The sequence below is a fragment of the Pseudopipra pipra genome, chromosome 6 (genome assembly GCF_036250125.1).
Source record: "Pseudopipra pipra isolate bDixPip1 chromosome 6, bDixPip1.hap1, whole genome shotgun sequence".
In the NCBI taxonomy this organism is placed as follows: domain Eukaryota; kingdom Metazoa; phylum Chordata; class Aves; order Passeriformes; family Pipridae; genus Pseudopipra; species Pseudopipra pipra.
In genome coordinates this window covers 55,005,364-55,025,907 of record NC_087554.1, presented here as the reverse complement: position 1 = coordinate 55,025,907, position 20,544 = coordinate 55,005,364, and the positions used below count along the sequence as shown (strand labels likewise).

At 46.0% G+C, this 20,544-nt stretch overlaps 1 protein-coding gene across 1 annotated transcript; it reads right to left on the bottom strand.

The window, feature by feature from the left end:
• Positions 1-852: 852 nt before the first annotated feature.
• Positions 853-19,922, bottom strand: TNFAIP2 (TNF alpha induced protein 2). Its single transcript, XM_064659243.1, has 12 exons — positions 19,795-19,922; positions 14,084-14,432; positions 11,510-12,137; positions 9,784-9,898; positions 8,421-8,546; positions 7,550-7,650; positions 7,363-7,461; positions 7,049-7,172; positions 5,964-6,086; positions 4,935-5,090; positions 3,144-3,265; positions 853-2,763 (listed from the first exon to the last, which is right to left on the bottom strand). The coding sequence occupies exons 2-12, from the start codon at positions 14,418-14,420 to the stop codon at positions 2,622-2,624; spliced, it is 2,073 nt and encodes a 690-aa protein (XP_064515313.1). The 5' UTR covers positions 14,421-14,432; positions 19,795-19,922; the 3' UTR covers positions 853-2,621.
• Positions 19,923-20,544: the final 622 nt, after the last annotated feature.

Genomic DNA, 20,544 nt, shown 5'->3' with positions numbered 1-20,544 from the left:
TACGTGTAATATGCCAAATATAAACAAATGCCATTGTAAATGTCGAGTCATACGGGAAGATAAATAAATTAGTTTCCTGGGCTTATTAGAGCTGAAAGCTGGACGTTTATAGCAGGAGGGGGAGAATTGCACAATGCAGTTCCATATGGCTTATGAAATGTGTATGAAAACCATTTTCTCCTACCCATCCTAATTATGATACATAAATAGATACACTGTTTTCCTTCAAGTACTTACTTAGCTGGAATATTTTTTTTTAAAGATCAGCACAATACTTCTATTATGTATTTCTCTAGGCCCTTAACAGATCTCTAAATCAAAATCCATTTTTTATAGCAATAAAATGACCTTTCACTAATTGGGAAAGAAAATGTTACCCAATAGGTGACAGTTCTCTTGAGTGCTTAGCACTGTCAGAAGTCATTTTGGCATTTGGCTTTAAACTGTAGCTAAGTGTTTAAATAATAATTTTTTAAATTATGTGTCTATATGAGTTTTGTGTGAGTGTGCTTACATAAGAAGAGGGTGGTTTGTGCTGCCCATGGCCAGGAAGCAACTAAAACTAAAGTGTTCTTCACTCAGGCTACAATTTTGCCACAAAACCTGTTGGCAAAGGACCCCTTCTCCCAGTTTGTGGCACTGGCCACTGTTAGTGAGCTGCCTGCAGCACTCTGTCTGTCTCACAGGGGCTGCAGCAATGCCATGGGGCTAACAGCAACTGTGAGGAGGGTAAAAGGGGGTGAGCAGGGCCAGCTGGGGACAAATCCTGGTGGGCTGCATCTCCTAAAGGCTCATATGAACAAGAGGAGACAACAGAGAGGGAGGAAGGCAATGCCAGAGCAAATGCAAATGTCAAATGCATATCTTTTTATTGTTCAACATTGAGACTGTGGTAGTGCTTAGAGGCTGACATTTTGGATCTTGTTATACCAGATACCATAAACATGGTGTACATGGCAGTCCTTGTTCCGGAGAGCAAGGAAAGCCAGGCTATGAGACCCATACACAGTACAAACAGAAGGTGCCTCTACTTTACCAGCCTGTCTATAGTCCAGCAAGACTCTCCCTATTTGGAACCAGTGGGTGATATTCACCAGAGCAGGCTGGGAGTAGTGGAAGGACTGGCCCTTCGAAGAAGGACATAGGACTACATCTGGCAACACAGTAAACAACAGCCAGAGACAGAATAAATGAGTCAGTTTTCTAGCATATTTCTAGCATACTGTTTAAATATAAACATTGTAAATTAATATCTCTGAGAAAAAAATAGAGTTTGATGCAAAAATACACCAGTGGTATACTGCCTATGCACATAAATACATGATATAGTTTGCACAGTCATCAACATACCTAGATATCCGGTAAGAGATGATGAAACAGATTTGCTAATATTCACTCCTTCCAGAGTGACTTTCCACAGACTAATACAAAAGTTGAAACAGAAAAAAAAACAGAAGGGAAAGGTCTCCAATGAAACACAGTGTTGTTTTGGCAAGGGGTTAGCTTCCCAGAAAAACTGGGCTGTAAGAAACAAAACACAGTTTCACAAGAGACCCATTTGTGTTTTCACATCATATCTACCTCACAGCAAGAGGGGAAAGAGCGAGCAAGAGAACGGTGATACAAACAGGGTGCTCAGTACGTTTTGATGGCATTTGAGACCAGTTCCACACCCCATTCAAAGACTGTGTTGTTAACAGGGTCTGGAAATGTCCTCTCCTTGATAAGGAAGGGCTTCAGTAATATCCAAAGTGTTTTACTAGATGCTACACAATCCATTGCAACAGGCAGCTTGCTCCCAAACTCAGTTAGCAGGGTGCCACTCTGTGCAGATGCACTGGATGGGGTCACTGCAGAGGGGTTGTCTGCCAGGGGGTCAGGTGCTCCCACCTCACAGAGGTGAAGGAAGCACATGCTCTTCAGGGCCGGTTCAGAAACCCTGATGCCCCTGGGCAGTGCTGCTGCTGAGTCAGAGCATGCAGCTGTGGCCACTCTAAGTCCTGAGTCCAGGGTCCTGCAGTGTGGAGGGATGGCAAGAGCCCTCCATGGCTGAACTACAGCTCCTCCTCACCAGAAACCTGGGGCCTCTCCCCTTAGCCTAACGCAGCTGCCGTGCACGGCTCTGAGAAAGGCAAAGGGGGTGCAAACATGCTCACATGGGACTTTTCCAACATCTCTGAATTTTGGCTTGAGTTTTGTTTCTCTCCGTTTCTTTAGAAGACAAAAGAAATCTACACAGCAGGTGCCTGCTTGGTCTGGGCTAGCTGGGGAGTCAGCGTCATGGCCTTCATGGCATCCTGAGAGGTAGATGGAGGTCAGAGCACAGGGGCAGTGTCCAGGCAGAGAACGTGGTGGCACCAAGGAGAATCTGGGGGGGGAATCCATAGTTGGTGTGAGGAGCAGTCCCAGTCCTTGCAGGCACTGCATCTCGTGGGTGTCCCCTCCTCCTATCTTCACACGGAGAACAACAATTCCCATAGAGGTGCTGAGCACCAGATTAAGACAAAGCACTTTCCATAGGAAAAGGTGGCAGTGTGTGCTGTATATTTGTCCAGGGGAACAGTCTCCATCCCTGGCTCACCTGACGTCCAGCACAAGGGGATGCCGAGGGGTGCCTTGGCCTAGGACACGTTTATGTTGGAGAAGAGCATGGCCCTGGGTGGTGTGGAGGCTTTGTTGTCTGCCAAGTAGCCGAGGATGCTTTTTTGTTCACTGCGGGACAAATTGGCTTTGATGTGCAGGAACGCTTCCAGGTGTCTTTTGCTGTGAAAGAGAAAAAAACAGGCAAGTGTTATCTCCTTCCACACATCTCCACATCAGGATGCAGCCCCCTGCCCTACAGCGGGCACTGAGGTCCCTGGTGGGGGCCAGCTCAGCAGCTGGCGATCCCACACAGGACCCAGCACTGTCCTGGGATGTTGGGGTAGGGAAGGGAATCTCCAAGGCAAAGGAGAAAATCAGGGCAGAATTTGGAATATGTAAATAGGCTTTTATTCATATTTTCCTTTGTTGTCCATTTGGCACCGGGATTGCCACAGCCTGGCAGGCAACTCCCACCCATTTCCATAGGCTCAGGCTATTTGTTTCTTGGCTCAATTAAAATTCCATATGAATATTAGCAAATTTGTTTCATCATCTCTTACCGGATATCTGGGTATGTTGTGGCAAGTGTTGCAACTTCAATTTTAATAGCACCTAAATCCTGAAGTCGGATTATTTCAGCAAGTTTGGGGAGCGCTGAATTCAGCCACGTGGCTTGAGATCCCTGCCAGAAGAGAAAGTGGTTAGCAGAGCATCTTGGGGGTGCAAATCTCTGCCCAGCCTAAGAGCTGGCTCCTGAGGACGTTTCCAGGCAAGGAGGAAGGACAGGTCAGTGATTTGAGGTGTCTCAATTGTTTTCAGTGGTGTTTCTGTCTAGGCCAGCCACAGAAAAACTGTATTAGCTTTTTGATGGTTTTTAATCCTCTTACACAAGAGGTGTGGGGTTTGCCATAAGACTGAGGTTTCCACATCCACCTGGACAGATTCCCTCTGTTCTTCCCTCCCACCACGTTTTCTTTTCTTTGTGTTTCTCCGCTGCCCAGTGTGTGTACGAGGTCTGAGAGGCCATGTAACACACTGCCATGTGCTGCTTTCTCCCATGTCCACACACAACCCTGACTTTAGCATCTCCAGGCATTGCCAAAATCCACTCCCTGCCCTCTCAGGTAAAAGCCTCAACTGGACCTCTTTCCTGGCCATTGGAATTCCCAAGATGCAGCTGCCTGACCTCCCATCCACACTGTGTGAAACTCAAGCTTGTTCCTTCTCCAGTCAAATGCTCGAGGGGTGGTAGAGGACAGAGTTTGGCTTAGCTTTTAGCTTTTTTTTCAGGCAAATTTAGAAGCAGGGAAGGAGGGAAGTGATCTCAGAGGACAAAGAGAGGTGTTTCAGCCATGGCTCCTGTGGAAGAACCCCTTGTATACCAGAGACCCTGTGTTGCCTGCTTTAGCCTCTGGCTTAAAAGCAGCAGAGTGAGGGAAAACAGGGGAGAAGGGAAAAATCTGTAAGGACTTAAAGTGCACGGTTGCCTGTGTCAAAACACTGTCAAGGCCACAGAAGGAATTTGCCATCACCAGAGCAGGAACTTGAGATAAGCACAGAAGGAGACAATTATGACAGGAAGATGCTAATTTGAGGCCTTGAGAGGGGAGATCTGGTTAGCACATCCTGCCTGATGTATCTGGACGAAAACTCCCACTATGGCAAAGTGTAAGAAAGGAAGCAACTGTTCATACATATATCATCCCAAGTTTTGGGAACAGCATCTACGATCACCCTGTGGATACCTGGAACTTGGACTGTATAAAGGTGGTACCTCCAGAAGAATGACTCGGGACCCCCACCACTGAGAAGACCAGGATGAAGAGGAACCAATGGAACACCACTGGATTCACGGGTGGTGACTGTCTTCTGCTTGATCTGTCTGTCTATCTCTCTCTCCCTCAACTCTTTTCTATTTTTTTCTATTTCTCTACCTCACATTTACTGTTTATTATTGTCTTCAGCATATGGTCTTGTTTGCACCTTAATTCAGGCAGAGGCATATCTCAGTAATTGGATCATAACACAGTCAAAACCCAGACTTCATGGAAGTTGCACTGAAACCTGAAAAGATTGTGTAAGTCTTCTGGTCCTATTAATATAAACCTTCAAAAAGAAACTGCCTACAGGGCAAAGGAGGATGAAATCATGTCTCTCCAACCAGGGAGGGGCAGGGTGGTAGCAGGAGAGCCCTCCTGCCTTTAGACACTTGGAGACCTCTTTCTGTCTAAGGTTCTGCCTTCCAGGAAATTAAACTGAGTTGGAAAGGCTAATGAGAGGTCCGAGAAAATTTATTTCCTTGGTTTTTAGTGTGTCTGTGCCCTGTGCTCTTGTGTCAAGCACTCACATACATTGCTCATGCAGAAGGCTTCCAAGTCAGCAGCATTCTTGGAGATCTGCTGGGCTAGAGTTTGCTGCTGTGCTGGAGTTTTCAGGCTGACTTTCCTCTTCAGCAGCCTCACGATGTACTCTTTAACCAAACGGGTGTGGATCTTCTCAACAATAGCCTGTTGGGAAGGAGAGGAGGGAATCATCCATCTCTCTTTTGCTTCTGGACAAGACAAACCATGAGGCTGGATGGGAGACAAAATTGTCTTGGGTGCTGTAAGACATGCCCCACCAGACCCTGCTGCTGATTACATGTCAGAACGTTGCTGGTTGCCAACCTCCCAAGGCTGGTTACGCCACATCCTAGATGCCGAGAATTTCTTTGTACTCTAGTGAACTATGGGAATTTCCAAATGTTGTTTCCTTCTGGGAAGAGTTTAAAGTGAAGAAAAGATCTCCATGGGCTTGAGAAGTACTAGTATTAGAGAGAAACAGGAATTCATGCTGCTCTTCCTGTTCTTCTCTCTAATACACAAAACATCATCAATTTGTTTCGGTTACTAAAAAGACAAAGGCAGGAAATCAAATATTGTTTTATACAATGATGTTTCATATATACTCCAGCACCAGTGAAGATGTGGTTTTGGCTCAGTTATCTGGGATTTGTCCCAGTTGCATCCATATCCTCCAGTCCTTAGGGCAATCAAAGGAGAAATGAGATTGAACCATGCAGCTGCATCTGTGTTTCAAGACTGCTAAACCAAATCCACAAATAAAGCCATATGTTGGGTGGCCTCTAAAGCACTTTCTTTACATCAGGGGTAGTTTCCTGTGCAAACACTGCAGCAGAGCTACAGGAGTCTGCTTCTGTCAGAGAAGAGTAAGATTTATATGCCTAATCTAGGTAAACTGCACACTGCCTGAGCAGCTCTCAGATGCCAGGCCAGCTCACCAGCTCAGTGTTGGTCAAGACAACTTGAGTCACAGAATATCAAAGCTGAAAATGCAGCCTCAGCATCCCAGAATCCCTCCAATATTTCTCTTGGACTTACGTGGTAAAAAGGGTCCCTTAATGTCCGGAAGTCTGAAATATGTTTGCTGGTGGTTTTAATGATCTCATTCATAATTTCGTTGCTGGAGTCCCACTTATTTTCTGTGAACTTCTTATACATTGGCTGAAAAAAAGGGAAATCAGTTAAGTTGCCTCAAAGCAAATCCCATGCATGTTTATATTTAGCATTACTATATGTACAGTGTCCTGTATAGCGAGAGGGCAGCGTGCAGAGTCCTGTGCAAAGGTGTGTGACAATGGCTTACAGGGGTGGGGGAAGAGGGGACTGTGTCCCCTTCTTGGTTCCTCATGATGGAGAAGACCAAGGGCTCAAAAGTTTCATATTTTTTTATTTCCACATTTTTAATGTTTTGTTCACACCATCTTGTCTGATTAGAGAATTATGGAACCATCAGGGGGAAAAAAATGAATCATTATGAGAGATTTTCAATTTTTCTCAGCCACAGTAAGTAAACAGGAAAATTTAAAAAAAATAAAAAGCAACCCTGCTCTGTCATGCATTCAAAAAGGCTCTACAGAGAAAGCAGGAGAGATTGTGGCTGAACATTCCCAACTCCTAAACCTCCTTCCCCTCCACCAAAATTGTGTAACTTAAAAAGCTTGTGTTACATACACTAAAAAAAAAAAAAAAAAAAAAAAAGGGAAGAAGCCTAATTTGCCCTTTAGGTCACCTTTATGAAGAAGCCAAAAGCTGTGTAATTGCAGTTTAGGCCATTTGTAATGGCTTCATACATTTTGGAGAGTAAACAGCTGCAGGCTGAGACTCTCCCTCCTGCAGCCCGTTGTCTCAGAGCGATCGGCACGAGTTATGTCACCTGCACAGTCATGCCTGTGCCACTGCACCCATTCCTTCAGGCTTGAGGAACAGCTCAAGCAGAGGTTAGTGGGAGTTTTCTGGCAGTAGTGTGGGTTAGGGCTGACACTGTGCCCTGGCCCAGAGCCCTCCTGAACTTTGCTGATTTGAATCAGAGATTTGAGCTACAGATAGCAGAGCAGGAGAACCGTGCCCTGCCCTGGCACCAGCTGAGCCATGGGGCAGGAGGGTGTGGGGCATGGGAACAGTACCTTCAGCTGAACAAACAGCTGCTGAAGCAGCACATCAAAGCCACTGTTTTCAATATCGCCAAGAGTGCTGAGGATATCGGCTTTACCATCGTCCTTTTCTGCCATGTTTTTCTCCGTGTATTCTCTGCAAGGAAACATCAGCAAGGTCAGAATAGTCTGTCCTCAGATGATAGAGAGAGAAATTCAGAGGTCTCCAAATTTTCCTCTGCAGGTAGATGGATCTACCTCTGCTCGCTCTGAAGTACCTCCCCTCTATCACACTATTATAGGTTGCCTGCAGAGGAAGGAGAAAACTTTTTCTCTTGGACCCTTACCTAAAATTCCAGCAGTTGTTAATATTTGCAATCAGTATAGGCTTGTAGTGTGTGTGCTTCTTACTTTTCTCCTTAAAGTCTTCGAAAGCATCCCTGTAGCTGGAGGGGAGATGGGAAGAGGAGAGGTGGGTGAGTGCATGCCCGGGTGGCTCCGCCAGCCCCGCTGCCCGCGGCTGCCTTACCGCACCTCCTCAGGAAGGCAGGCAGCTCCTTCAACAGGCGCTGAGACAGCTCCTCCCCCACAGCACTGCTGATGTCCTGGGCTCGCTTCTGGCCACTGTAGATGCTCTAAAAAACGAACAAAAAAGCAAGATCAATATTAAATGCTGCCTGCTCTGAAAAAGCCAGGTTGGCTGGTCAAAGAGGCTGCAGATCCTTAACTGAGGTAACTGTACCCAGCTCTCCCGCATCCCCCCTGCGACTGAGCCAGGCACCATACAGAGCAGCTATACTTATTTAGTTTTGAACTTCATTTTCAAATGGGAAGAGGCAAAGAAGAAAGAAGCATGAAAGAAAGCCTGTAAAATAGCTGAGGAAGTAGCAAAAGTGACACTTGGTTTTGTTCTTTTCTTTTTTTTCTTTTTTGAATGTCATATGATGGCATTAAAATACAATTTAATCACAACAATCTCATCATATGAAAGGTTTATTTTTTGAAAAATACGCTTGACTAATTCTCTGCAGGCAGAGGAGGGAAAGCGTTGAGCTTGGAAAAAGGGCAGCTCTGCCTGTGACAGTCTCCCTGAGAGCAAGCAACAGATTCCTTGCTTGGCAAGGAACCTCTTGTCTCTCTGCTACTGGGGATGCAGGAGAGACTGCATGGGGAGAATGAGGGCAGCGTTCCTTCTCATTTTGCCTACAGAAGAGTTTGCCTCCAGCATGTGGTGTACCAGGGCCATGCCAGACCATGGGGGTTTGGCTCCCCTGTATCACCCACCTCTGCTACTGCCCCACAGAAGTGACTTAGCCTTTTGCTTTCCCATAGTGACCATGGTTGGTCTCAAATCCCAAGTAAGTGACGGATGAGATTTTCTATTTTTAGTATAGCTCTGTATTACCTGGATAACAAATATTCCTAGGAGTTCACTCTGAAAATGCCCATTTAGCTTCTCTGGTTCTTTGTCTTCTTTCCATCTTTGGATTTCTTTATCTAAACACTTGCTCAGAGAATTTTTGACGGTAACCTTTAAGGAAGGAAGAACAACAGCATTTACCACAACATGGATGCAGCAGCTCCTGCCTTCCGCGGGTTGTACTTGCCCATCCACCTCTTGCCTGGCTCAGAAGACTTTTTCCTCGGCTCTGGCTGGGAAGGCTCCTTGTTACAAGATGCTTAACCCACCACAACAACACGGACAACCCCCTCACAGTATCCACCAATGCAACAGTGAGCTGAGTATTTCAAGGTAGGAACGAAGATGAAACTCTGTATCTCTGCCCATCACCCCACCACATCCGTGGGGATTAGGAGGGCAGGGAGGGGAGCGGTGAGTAGAAAGGTTGCAGGCAGCTGCATGTGCCAGAGCCCAAGTTCCCCCAACCACACATTGCCCGTGTGTCACATGCAGTGCTACTTGGTTTTGCAATTCTTTTGCATGAGCACTTCTGATGCCTTACAAGCGCTGGAGAATGAAACAAAATGCTCTCGGGTTTTCTCTGCTCTGACCCCTCTGAGTACACACTGCAGTGAGGCTTTGGAAATGGTCTGTACAGTGTCTGGTACATATTGCTGATCTCCCGGTGCCTCGCTCATGGGCTTTGCAGACCTCACACCACCTCTCCCATATGCAAACCATCAGAGCTACATCTAAACCTGGAATTTGTCTTCTCATTTTCCAGGAACTCCAGCCCCAAATGCCAAAAACACTGAGCTCTGGGAGTACTGTAGAAGTTGCTCCTTTTTTCTATTAAGTGATACAAAAACCAGAGCCACTTTTATCATCTGCAGACCAAGAAATTCTCTATTAAACTAACAGATTTTTTTAAGACCAGATCTCCATGCTTTGCACTCACCCATGGTCTGGGACATCTGCAGAGACCAGGAGTAATTTGGGATCCTTTTGATATTACTATGAGAGGGATTACAAATCCCTCTGGAGATTTAACAGGCAACTGGAAAACTGCCCATGAAGATTAGCTGTTGGATTTCCCCCCTTCCCTTCCTACCACGCAGTTTTCAAGAACAGAACAGTTCTTTTCAGATGGCTCCCAAGACTAAGCAGAAGTTTGCTCTGCAAGTCCCATCTAGCAGAAAGCTGACCTGTGCCCCAAAACCAAACAAAAGCTTTTACTTCTCCCTGGAAGGGCATGTGGGGTGTATGGCTCACAGGTGAGAACTGTGTGTTCAGGACAAGTCACAGCTTCTCCAGGAAGTCATAGGGGAGCAGTAAAGGGAAGAGGAGTGACTGAACAGATTCTCACCTCTTCACTGTCAAGGTATTTCTTTTCAAGCTCTTTGCTCAGACTTGATGGCAAAAGGCTTCCAAGCTTAACTTTATCCAACTCCTTGGCTAAAGCATGATCTTTTCTCATATCTCTGGAATGAAAAGAGCCAAACAATCACATTTTCCAAGGGCAGTGTAATTGAAGACAGCTGTCGATGCAAATCACTAACACTTTTCGAGGATCTCAGTGAAAAAACAGAAGGAAATATACATTGTCCTTAGTCCAGGCAAGACTTGGAGGAGATGAATATGTGCCAGGGGTGGGATCTGTGAGGATGGGACTACAGGTAACCCTGGGAAGGGAGTCATGGTCTTCTGAGTTCCTGAGCACCAGCCACTGTGCTCTGATGGGCATGGGGGATCTGAAGCAAGCAGGAGGGTCTAGCCCTTGGGCACGACTTCTCTCCATCAACATAGAGACATGAGGAGATGAAAAGCTGGTGTTTTGTGGCTGGTTGGGTGGTACAGTGGGTGGATTCATACCCTGCTGTCATGTTCCCACCGTGTGCTGGCTGAGCCGGATGCTCCTGAGCAGCTGTGAGGAAGCAGACCTGCGAACCTTGGGGAGCTCAGGACAACACTTGTGGGAGCTGATGTGGAAGCAGCCTGTCCTTCTGGAGCTGAGGAGAATAACCCTGAACATCTCCTGAGCCCTGTGTTTGCACATCACCCAGCTCCACAGGGGTGCACTGCCCTGCTTCCAGCACATGGGCTGTTTCTGGTACAACACTGGAAGCTGGGGCCAGGTTGTTGTGCAGCCGTCCTCCTTCTCCTCATTGTTCCCTTTGCTGCTGGCCATGCAGAGAGGTGATCCCTCAGCGAACACCTGGATGTGACCTCTGGGAACACCCCACAAAGCAGCTGCTACTCTGGCCAGTGCTGTCCCCAGTGCCAGGCTGCGCTGCTCTGGCTGAGCCCTCCTCCTCACAGCTACTGATTTCCAAACACATACTGGTTCAGGCCTGAATATCCTGACCTAGAGCATAACTCTGGAAAACTCCCAGGATCAACACTGACTCATTATATTCTATCAGTGAAAAAAATAGAGGTGAAGGTTGAATGACTTTAGAATAGAAAAAACATTACTGGTTTCCACCTAAGAAATGAGAGCCCTCAATTCTCAATCCAGTACTATAAGCCACAACAAGGAATACTTTCAATTCTATAACATACAGGGTTCGTGAGGATGAAGGGTGACCCTTGGCTAATGATGTCCTCTCTCAAGGGTGCATGCATGGGTCTCCTAACTGGGAGGAGAGCATAGACTGTGGGTAACACCTAAGCAACATCCTCCATGCCCAGGATAATTGCATCTCAGGTTGTTCTATTTATTGTCTCCCCTGTGGTCCAGAGAGCTGAAGTTTCCAGATTTTCTAAGAATGAGTTCAAATGTGCAACTGGAATAGATATCAAGGCAATCAACCTGACCAATTTACCCCACAAGTGAAGCTCTAAACATCTGTGTTTGTTGTCCAGAAGCCTAAATGGTGGGATCAGCCCTTCAGTTACAGACTAGCAGCCTTGAGTGCGTCCCTTCCAGCTGTCCTGGCCAGCTAGTGTAAATCAGCATGTCACCAGTGATACCAGAACCTAGCCAGGTACTGGACTGCCTCGCAGTGATACTAATCCATAAATCAAGCAAATGCCTGTTTTGCAGCCAGTAAACCTGTGTTGGGATAAAAACTTTTAAAAGTCTCACTTACTTTGGATAAATTTTGTGCACCCATGAGAGAAGAAGGTAAATATCCTTGTCTTCCAGATGAGACTCAGCATTTTTCTTTGCCTGGGAGGCAAAATAATCGTGGTAGAATTCTGCATATGTGCTGAACACATTAAACTCAGGAGGATAAAGCTCTTTAATGTACTTTACAACCACTGTCAAATCTTCTTTCATTGTCTTTCCCACGTGCAGGAGGTTTTGGCCGACTGCAGAGAGGTTCTCATTTATGGGAGTACGGCTTGTGTCCTTCATTCGAGCCTCTACCGACTCCTTTACTGTAGCCAGCCAAAGCTCTTTCCATTTTCTAGGTCTAAATTGCATATTTTGGTCAGGTGGATTCTCTGACATGTAGTTCTGATCTTCTCTCTCCTGCTCTTTCAGAGCCTCCACTGCCTGCTGCAGCAGGTCTGGGTTTGTTTTTGCTAGCAGCACGGAGTCTTTCAAGACACTGAAGACTTTGTGCTTCAGAACTTCATAGACAGACTCGATGTCTTCCTGGCTGGTGTTCAGTCCCTCCTCACTTTTGCTAGACAGGCTCTTCTCCAGGGCAATCAGATGTTGGGTGGCATCACAAAGCTTTTGCTCTCCAAGGAGAACCATGACTTGTTTGACTGGTGAAAAAAGAACAGCCTTTCTTTACCCAAGATTGAAGACTTAAATTTATGTTTTATAAAAAATGACAGTTCTGGAATATTTTTTTAAAATGCTTATATTTCTAAAATGCTAGATCTTGGGTTCCTTCACCATATAGAAAATCTGTTTATTTAAAGATCAGATTATTCCTAGCTTGCTTTTAACTGGGGCAATGGCAATTTGAATACCCATCACCAGTGTATTGCATATGGTGAACTATTCATGAGCTACATATAGTTTTTTCCAGAATTTAGCCTTGTGAAGATATTTATTGATTGATTGATTATCCCTTTCCCATTAATATAATCTCAAGTCAGAAGCATGGCTCTAGAAAAAATGCAGATGGAAAGATGTAGCTAAATAAGATGTGCTAGAGGAAATACTACATGGGTTTCCAGAAATAGATTAGCACAACCTGACCTGTGAAATTGTTTTGAAGGACACATTTAGCAGGCAAGATAAATACAATTGAACTATCTTATCTGAACAGCAGCCAATTGCTTGAGACAGTGCAGTCTGGGAAATTATTAGTTAAACTGAAGAAATTATATCCCACAATAAGTTTTGTTAGGTATGTAATGTTTACATGGAGGACCCTGGCTGGAGAAAGCTTACATTATCCATGAAACTCATATTACTTCATATTCTCATTAGAGGCTGTGGCATTAAAGCTGGGAGTGCCTTACTGGCATCTGCTGATTACACAGAGACATTATCGAAACTGAGGGCTTGGTACATTTTACAGGGAGAATGGGATAACTTGAATAGTAAATGGGCTGAAATTTAATAGCACAAAATACAAGATACAAATTCAATAGAACAAAAGTTACTTAGCAACAAATAGGATTTTCTGCTTCAAGCTGGATGTGAATCAGCTTGAGATGGAGGAGGAAGAGAGATGCCTGGAGAATTTGTAAATCGTTACTGGGAAGTGATGGTGAAAATGTCAGTTATGACCCCAGGATGAATCCAGTGAGGAATGCCCAGGTGAGACAGAAAAATGGTAACATATTGTACCGGGCATTGGTGGTATCTTATCTGAAATATTTTCTGCAGTTCTGGTTGCAGACATCCGGAATGGGGCAATGAACTGATAAGAAAAAAGGCACAAAAGGCCTGTTTTCAGCAGCAAATTCAAGGCCAAGAAGGAAAACCACCAGTTAGGGAAAACATTTGACACATGGAGAAGGAGACACCAGTCAGACAGGTAGAGGCTTGTCTGGAAATAAGATAATTTGTACTAAAACAATAAGACTTCATAAGAACCCCACAGCAAAGGAGGCAGTGCTACAAAATGAACGGATTTTAAGGTACAGCTTGCAAAGTTTATGAATGAGGTAACAAGGGACACTTTCCTCTCTTGTGCTGGGTTTCTCTAAACAAGTATTTCTCTACCTCCCCAAGCATCCTGCAGGACCAGTGCCTGCGACTGGAGAAGCTGTATGTCCACATGTCAATCCCGGGAAAGACCTACATGTGGTGCTTACTCCTGTTCCTGGAAGAAGAGGAGATTGGGAGAGCAGAGGGGTTGGAAATAGATGATCTTTAAGGTCTCTTCCAACTCAAACCATCCTGTGGTTCTGTGATTTCACAGGGTGGTGGTTTCATGGAGAAACAGAGCTGAGAGGTATGCCTTGGTTTCTCACCCACCCTCAGAACTCTGTGCCCCCATGAGAGGTAGAAATAACTTTTGGAGAGAAAACCTGCAAACTGACAGTTCCCAATGGACTGTGCCCTTGGTACTAAAGGTCTATGACTTGAGATCATGTCTCCCTCAGCCCATGTTTCCCCAGGCTTCTTGGAAAAGTCACTTCAATCTATTGGTGCCCTCGCTTCTCCGGGGGGCAATTTTCCACCTTGTGCAGCCCCTCTAGAAGTAACTATGGCCCTTGAAGTGGTACAAGGAGGATGGAAGAGCACTTACCACTGGGTGGCTTGGTCTTTTTAATTTTCTTAAATGCACTTCTAAGGATTCCTGTTATTCCTCTGCCCTTTTCAGGGCTGTCTCCAGCAGAGATGCAGCTCTCGTTGCTCGTGATGGAAGAGGCACGTGAAGCTCTGCAGGCTCCCGCTGGCCTTTCACTCATCTTCTCCTGGTTCTTGGACCAGATCTCCTCTACAGAAGATTCAGAACAGGCAGGCACTTGCTCAGCTACTGATGCCGAAGGGTTTTCAAACTGCCTGTTCGGACCAATGCAACCCTCTGATCCACTGCGTATTCCAATAGGACCACTTTGGAGAAAGGGTAACATTTTCATCATTTTCCTTCTAGCCTGTAAATTTCAGAAAAAGAATTGATCAGATTATAACAGCCAGAAAAATACCATGGAAAAACGTGGCAAGGCATACATGCAGGCAATGTGGAGAATGCTGCACGTCTGGAATGAGCACAGCTCTGCAGGGGAGCTCCTGAGCAATGTCACTCCAGGTAACTGAGAGAAAGGAAGCAGCTCTCTGGTCTAATAAAGAACCTAGAGAAAATCAAAGAGTCGTTTTAAGGTTGATTCAGATGGTCTGAGACCTTGAGCTTATATGGATACAGGAGAGCAGAGCTTTCCACAGCTATGGACGTGAGCATGGATATTGCATATGAATATGGATGGGTGGGACAAGTGTCCTGTGCCTCTTCAGAGCAACCACAAAACTCTCATACTGTTATATGGCATTGGGATCAATTCCCACCTTCCTCAGGGCCTTTTTTTGCCGATCTCTGCTAAGTGAAAACAGGAACAAGGCATGAGGATCAGGGTGGTTTAGCCTTGTTTAAACAGACATTATCCTGCTTTGTCCTACTCTACCACCAACACTCCTGTACTACAAGTAAGTGATAACAGGAATTTGTTATTGTTACAACATATTTTCAGAATTCATAATTAGAGTTATTTATGTTCCTGTATAATTTAATGTATTGCTAAATACTTATTTGCACAACTATGACAATTTGTGTAATGATTATAATTATGTAATTATTGCAAATAAATAAAGTGACTCATAGTTTCCAATCCTTATTCTAATAACACTTTAAATAAAGTGACTTTCTAGGAGACCAGAACACTTCTGTATGAAGAACTCTCAGGCAAGAAAGTTTTGGCTTACATGTACTGAGGAAGGGCAGAAGAATTAGGCTTTAAATAAAGGAAGAATTTGGCTTCAGTTATAAGGCCACAAAGTGGTGATCTTCAAATACCCTTGTTAAGTTCATACTGTTGATATGTATCATGCTGATCAAACCATGATACTTATTTCTGGGCAAACTGGTTGGAAGATTGTGGCTTTTCATTTTAATTTTCTTTCCTCCTGTTGGCTCCCAGCAGCTTGTAGAGCTTTGAAACAGCAAGTTAGTGGTAGCAGCTGGATGGTACAGAGAGCAGTTAGAGCCTGGCATCACTGAGAGCTTTTCTTTGCCCTGCTTTGGACGCCAGGTCATGTTCAGGATTAGTAATGCTATTGCCTTTAAAATGCAACGAAGATGAAAACTCATTTGGGAAGAAGATAAAGGGTTCTTTTCTCAGCCTGCATTTCCCAATATATAATTGTGTTTAGATTATTTTTGCCAAATCCCTTCCTTCCTGTTTTTCAAGCACAGATTCAGCTGAGTTCTTTCTCTGTCTCCAATTATTTCATACAAAGCATTTATTATTCTTTTTTGTTTGTTTGTTTTCTAACCAAAGAAAGTACCTCTCCCTTTCCAAAAGCCTAAGGTCTTTTGTTTCGATGAATGATGATCAGAAAGGAGGATTTGTAAACAGCTTTGGTTCTTCTTCAATGCCAAGGTGAATGCAATGTAACTTTGAAAACCATTTAAGTGACACTACACATAAGAGAGTCCATAACAGAACGATTAGGCTGGATAAAAGTTTTTAAAATCTGTCAGAACTGTGTCCTGGTAATAATCTGAAAGAGACAACCTTAAACATCTAAGTAAGGCTGTCAATGCAATAGCTACCATGCTCACTCACATCTGGCCAGCTTGAATGCTTGCCCAGTGATTATCAGTGTGCCACTGCTAGTTGGCCTATGTTTGTATCTGCAGTAGGAAATACCAGCAGTAAATCCCAGCTCCCACTTTTACCTTGAAATGCAGCCTCAGCCTTAATGGCAAGAGGTATTAAAAACTCCTCTCTCCATCTCTTCTCTTTATTGTTAGATAGCCATGCACTTACTGTAAGAAACTTCCTGTAAGAAACTTACTTCCTATAAGAAACTTACTTACTTCCTATAAGAAACTTCCTTATGGAAGAAAACCTCACACTTTCTGGAAGAAATACTCAGATAAAAGGAAGTGGTGCTTGTTGCATCTGGGGGCCACAGGCAGGAAATGCTGTGCTAGCACTGCGCCTTCTGCCTCCATCAGCATCTGCTCCTGCTCTCTGTGGCAGACAGGACATACCAGGAATTTGGCTCTGGCTTAGATGGCCATGGGCTGCTCCTCTATGCCTGTATTCTGCTCTCAAACCAAAGACTGTTAAACTCCAGCAGGCTCCTAACTCTTTTAGCAGCTAACACCAGGGAAATGCTGAATCACTTCCCAGGCACGGAGCTCCAATTCAAGTCTTGGGAAATTTAATGATTTAAGGTCAAGAGCTGACGTTGTTCCCAACTCACTAGTATTATTAATTTACTGTTATCAACATCATTCTCATTATTGTTATGTGGCAGTATGGTTTGTGCCAGGGGAGTCTTTAGCTCCAATTATTTTTGACATAGTATATTCAGCTTACAGTTTCCAAACAGAAGAGTAGCACAGCTCACACAGCATCCTTTGCCACCCTGTACAGAGGTCCTGCAGCGTTAGGACAGTGGTACTGTGACTGCTGGTGTAGTTGCAGTGGGACAGAGCAAGCTCTCCCCATGATGCTGATCACAGCATGTACCTCTGAGCTGGGGCTGTTCTGGGGTGGGCAGAACGGAAAATGGAAACTCTTGGAGCACAGCCATGATACAGAAGGGCCCAGGCCAGACTCTTGGCACGGTGGCTTCCCATTTGCTCCTTTTCCTCCTCAAATGAGGCAGCTTTTGTGTAGCACACTCAGGAACGAGCTCATTCGTGAGGGGCGGCTCATGGCATGCTAGAGAGACTCGGGGAAGAGACTGACTTATTACCCCTACTCTGAAATTTTTTGCTGATCTTTTTTTTTGACTTCTTTTTCCTGAGCTGCTGCCAGTACTAACAAACATTTGTTTGGATTTTTGGTCCTCTCAAGCGGACTGACATCCTAAGTCACAAGGGTTTATCTCTCGTTTTAGTGGAAATTCCCCACTCTCCGAGAGCCTCTCAGAAATCCAGACTTATTTAGCAAAGTTTATTCTCTGCATTTGCATCAGCCATTCCTCCCCCAACTGTTCCCTGTGGAAGTGGGGTCATCCCTGCCCACACAAGAAACTTGCACTGGGTCAAACAATCTTTTGAAGCAGTAGAGCAGTGCAGACACTGAGTTTAATGAACCTCAGACTATGTGGTGACTCCTAAATAAGCAGATAATTAATCAAAGCAAAGAGTATATGTAGACGCCAGCCCCAACCTTTGCAAGTTGGGAAGCCCTCCTAGGAGGTGGGGTTTTTTCCTACAGTTTTGGGTAGCTGGATTAAGTATTGAGTAGATACACCACTGGCTTCCACTTGGCTCTGCCTGGGAAATCGCAGTCTATAGACAAGCTGGGCCACCCAGAGCCCCACCTTGACACTTCACTTGCTGCTCACATCCATGCTCCTGTCTGCAGATCCCTGTGAGACACCCGCCACCCAATGTAGTCCAGCAGCATCCTGATGGTGGCCAAGCTCTGCTCTTAGTGGAGTCAAAAGCTGAGGGGGAACAAAACTTATGTCTCCAATAGAGAAGCTAAGGCAATAGCATAGCCTTCCCAGGGGACTCGGTCCATGTGCCTCAGCAGCTCCGGGCACCCCCATAGGGCTGGGGGTGATGAGGGACCCAAGGGACTCAGGAGAATGGCAGTGGCAGAGCTGCCAGAGGATCCCATGGCATCTCATCTGGCCTGAGATGCTTTAAATCAGCATTAAACCATGCTATCACCTGTCTGGGGAATAGTGTAGATATAGCTGTGCAGTGCCTCAGTAATTTTTAAATGAGAATTTTGTTTCCCTAAATTACTAAAGCACAACAGAAAATAGTCCTGTAAAACAGCATCTCCTGCTATTAGAGAGAATTTTTCAAACAGAGAAAGAGAAAATTATACATATATGTTGTTATTGGAAAGAAGCAGAGAGAATGCACTGTAATATGTTACTTTTCCCTCTTGCTTCAAATCTGGGCAGCATCATTTTAAACTGTTGCTTCTGAAAGAGAAATCAGCTGCTGCTGTCCAGAATTTTGGTTTCATATTACTGTTCCCAAAGCCAAATCCTGCTTTCAGGCCTGGAATTTGCAAAGTTCACTGCTCGAGCTAACAGCAACCGAGAAGAAACACACATATTCCCTGAGAGCCTCTCTTGGCACTTCCAAAATCTTTGGCTTTTCAGGCGTCTTTTTATAGAGAACGTGACTGAAGCAAACCCAAACCTGAGTTTTCCAAAGCTCTCTGCTCCCATTTGATTGGTTCAATTGGATCTGGCAAGCCTCAAGGTCCTTTGATGGGGACGGGCAGCTGAATGCTTTGGAGAATGAGGGTTTCTTCAGGTTTTCTGCTCTGAACTCGGGTGTGATGGTGAGAGACCATGGCTTCTAGATCAGCCATATGCTCCAACCACAGAAAGTCTCTTCCTTACTTTGCAGCAGCCTCAAAAAGAAATCCTACTTTAAGCACACCAAGGATCCTAACCCTGGGGTTGAACCTTTCAATTTGTGCCCGAGGAGCTGACACAGTGGATATGGGGCTCCTGCCTAAGGATAGAAGGGAATTTTGACAGGAATTTTCAGTGCTCAAGGAAAGGACAGGTCCTAGGGGCAGTAGTACTTCCCTGACTAGGAAGAACTACAGTCACAAAATGGAAAGCATGGCAATGCAGAAATGTGCCAGCTTAGCACACTGCCCCTGGTAAGGTGCAGACCACATGGGCTGCCCTGGACCATCCAGGATCCAGGCACTGAAATGGTGTTTTTCCAGTGCAGCCAGGCTGAGTGACTCATAATCCAGTTACTTTTCTGTGGTTTGGGGGAAAATCAGACAAACAGGAGAGGCTGGGAAATGTCACACTGGATTTGGATCCCAGTGCCTGATCTGGGTTTAGGATGCCTTGGTGTCCAAGACCTACATCTGGATTTTGGGGAAAGAGTTGGAGGGTGGTGGTGGGGGTTACAGTAGTCACCACTTGCAGCCTGTACCCTGAAATTTTGGGAAGAAGCAACAGAAATCAGACCCAGCTGTCAAAATGGAATTGCCAGACACATATCCTTGCGGTGTCTAGCTCTGGAATGTGCCTGGAGCTGCTGTCTCGCAGCAGTCTGACTTATTCTCCATTCTGATAATTACCCGGTGAGACTCAAACCTGTTTCTGTGTCCGGGAACCCAACCTTTAGCACCTGCCACTTGTTTCCCCCTCTCAGGAACAGCAGAGAGCCCCCGAGCTCCCCAGACTCGCAGCAAGGCGAGCCGGGAGTCGGGCGGCAACTCGGGAGAAGCGGGAGAGACGGGGAAAGGGAAAGACCCGAGCTCCGGGCAGTTGGCACGAAGGACTTACTCTGCGGCGGCTCTCGGGCGGCGGCGGGGCTGGATGCGGGGCTGGATGCGGGGCTGGATGCGGGGCTGGATGCGGGGCTGTCACCAGTACTGTCAGCGGAGCTGCCGGAGGAGCCGGGGCAGCCCGGCTATAAGGACTCGGGGCGGGACCGAGCGGGAAATCCCGGCTACGCCCCCCCCCGGCCCGTGGGTCGAGCCAAAGAGAACCGAGAAATCCCCTCCGGCGGGGAAGGTGACACGGACGGGGGTGGCTGGCCCCGGGGTCGGTCCCTGCAGAGGAACTGAACCCCAGCGCCCTGTCCTGACAGACCGGTGGATGGAGCACGGGCACCCTGGGCTCACTGCCCCGAGGGCTTTGTCTGTGCGATGTGTCCCATTGTAGGCTTGGAAACTCTTCCAATCGGGATGGAGCAGGTGCCGCCGAAAATGCCGTATTCTGTACCTGGGGTGGTCAACCCCGGATGTACAGACTGGGGAATGAGGAAAGGGACCTGGGAGTCCTGGTCGATGGCAAGTCAAATATGAGTCAGCAGTGCACTGGCAGCCAGTTACTTGGCCAGGAGGGCCAACCATGTCCTGGGGGCACCAAGCAAAGCATCGCCAGCTGGGTGAGGGAGGGGATTGCCCCACTCTGCTCTGCACTGATGCAACCCCACCTTGAATATTGTGTGCAGTTCTGGGTGACACAATATAAGAAAGACCTTAAGCTGTTAGAGAGCATTCAAAGGAGGGCAACAAAGATGGTGAAGGG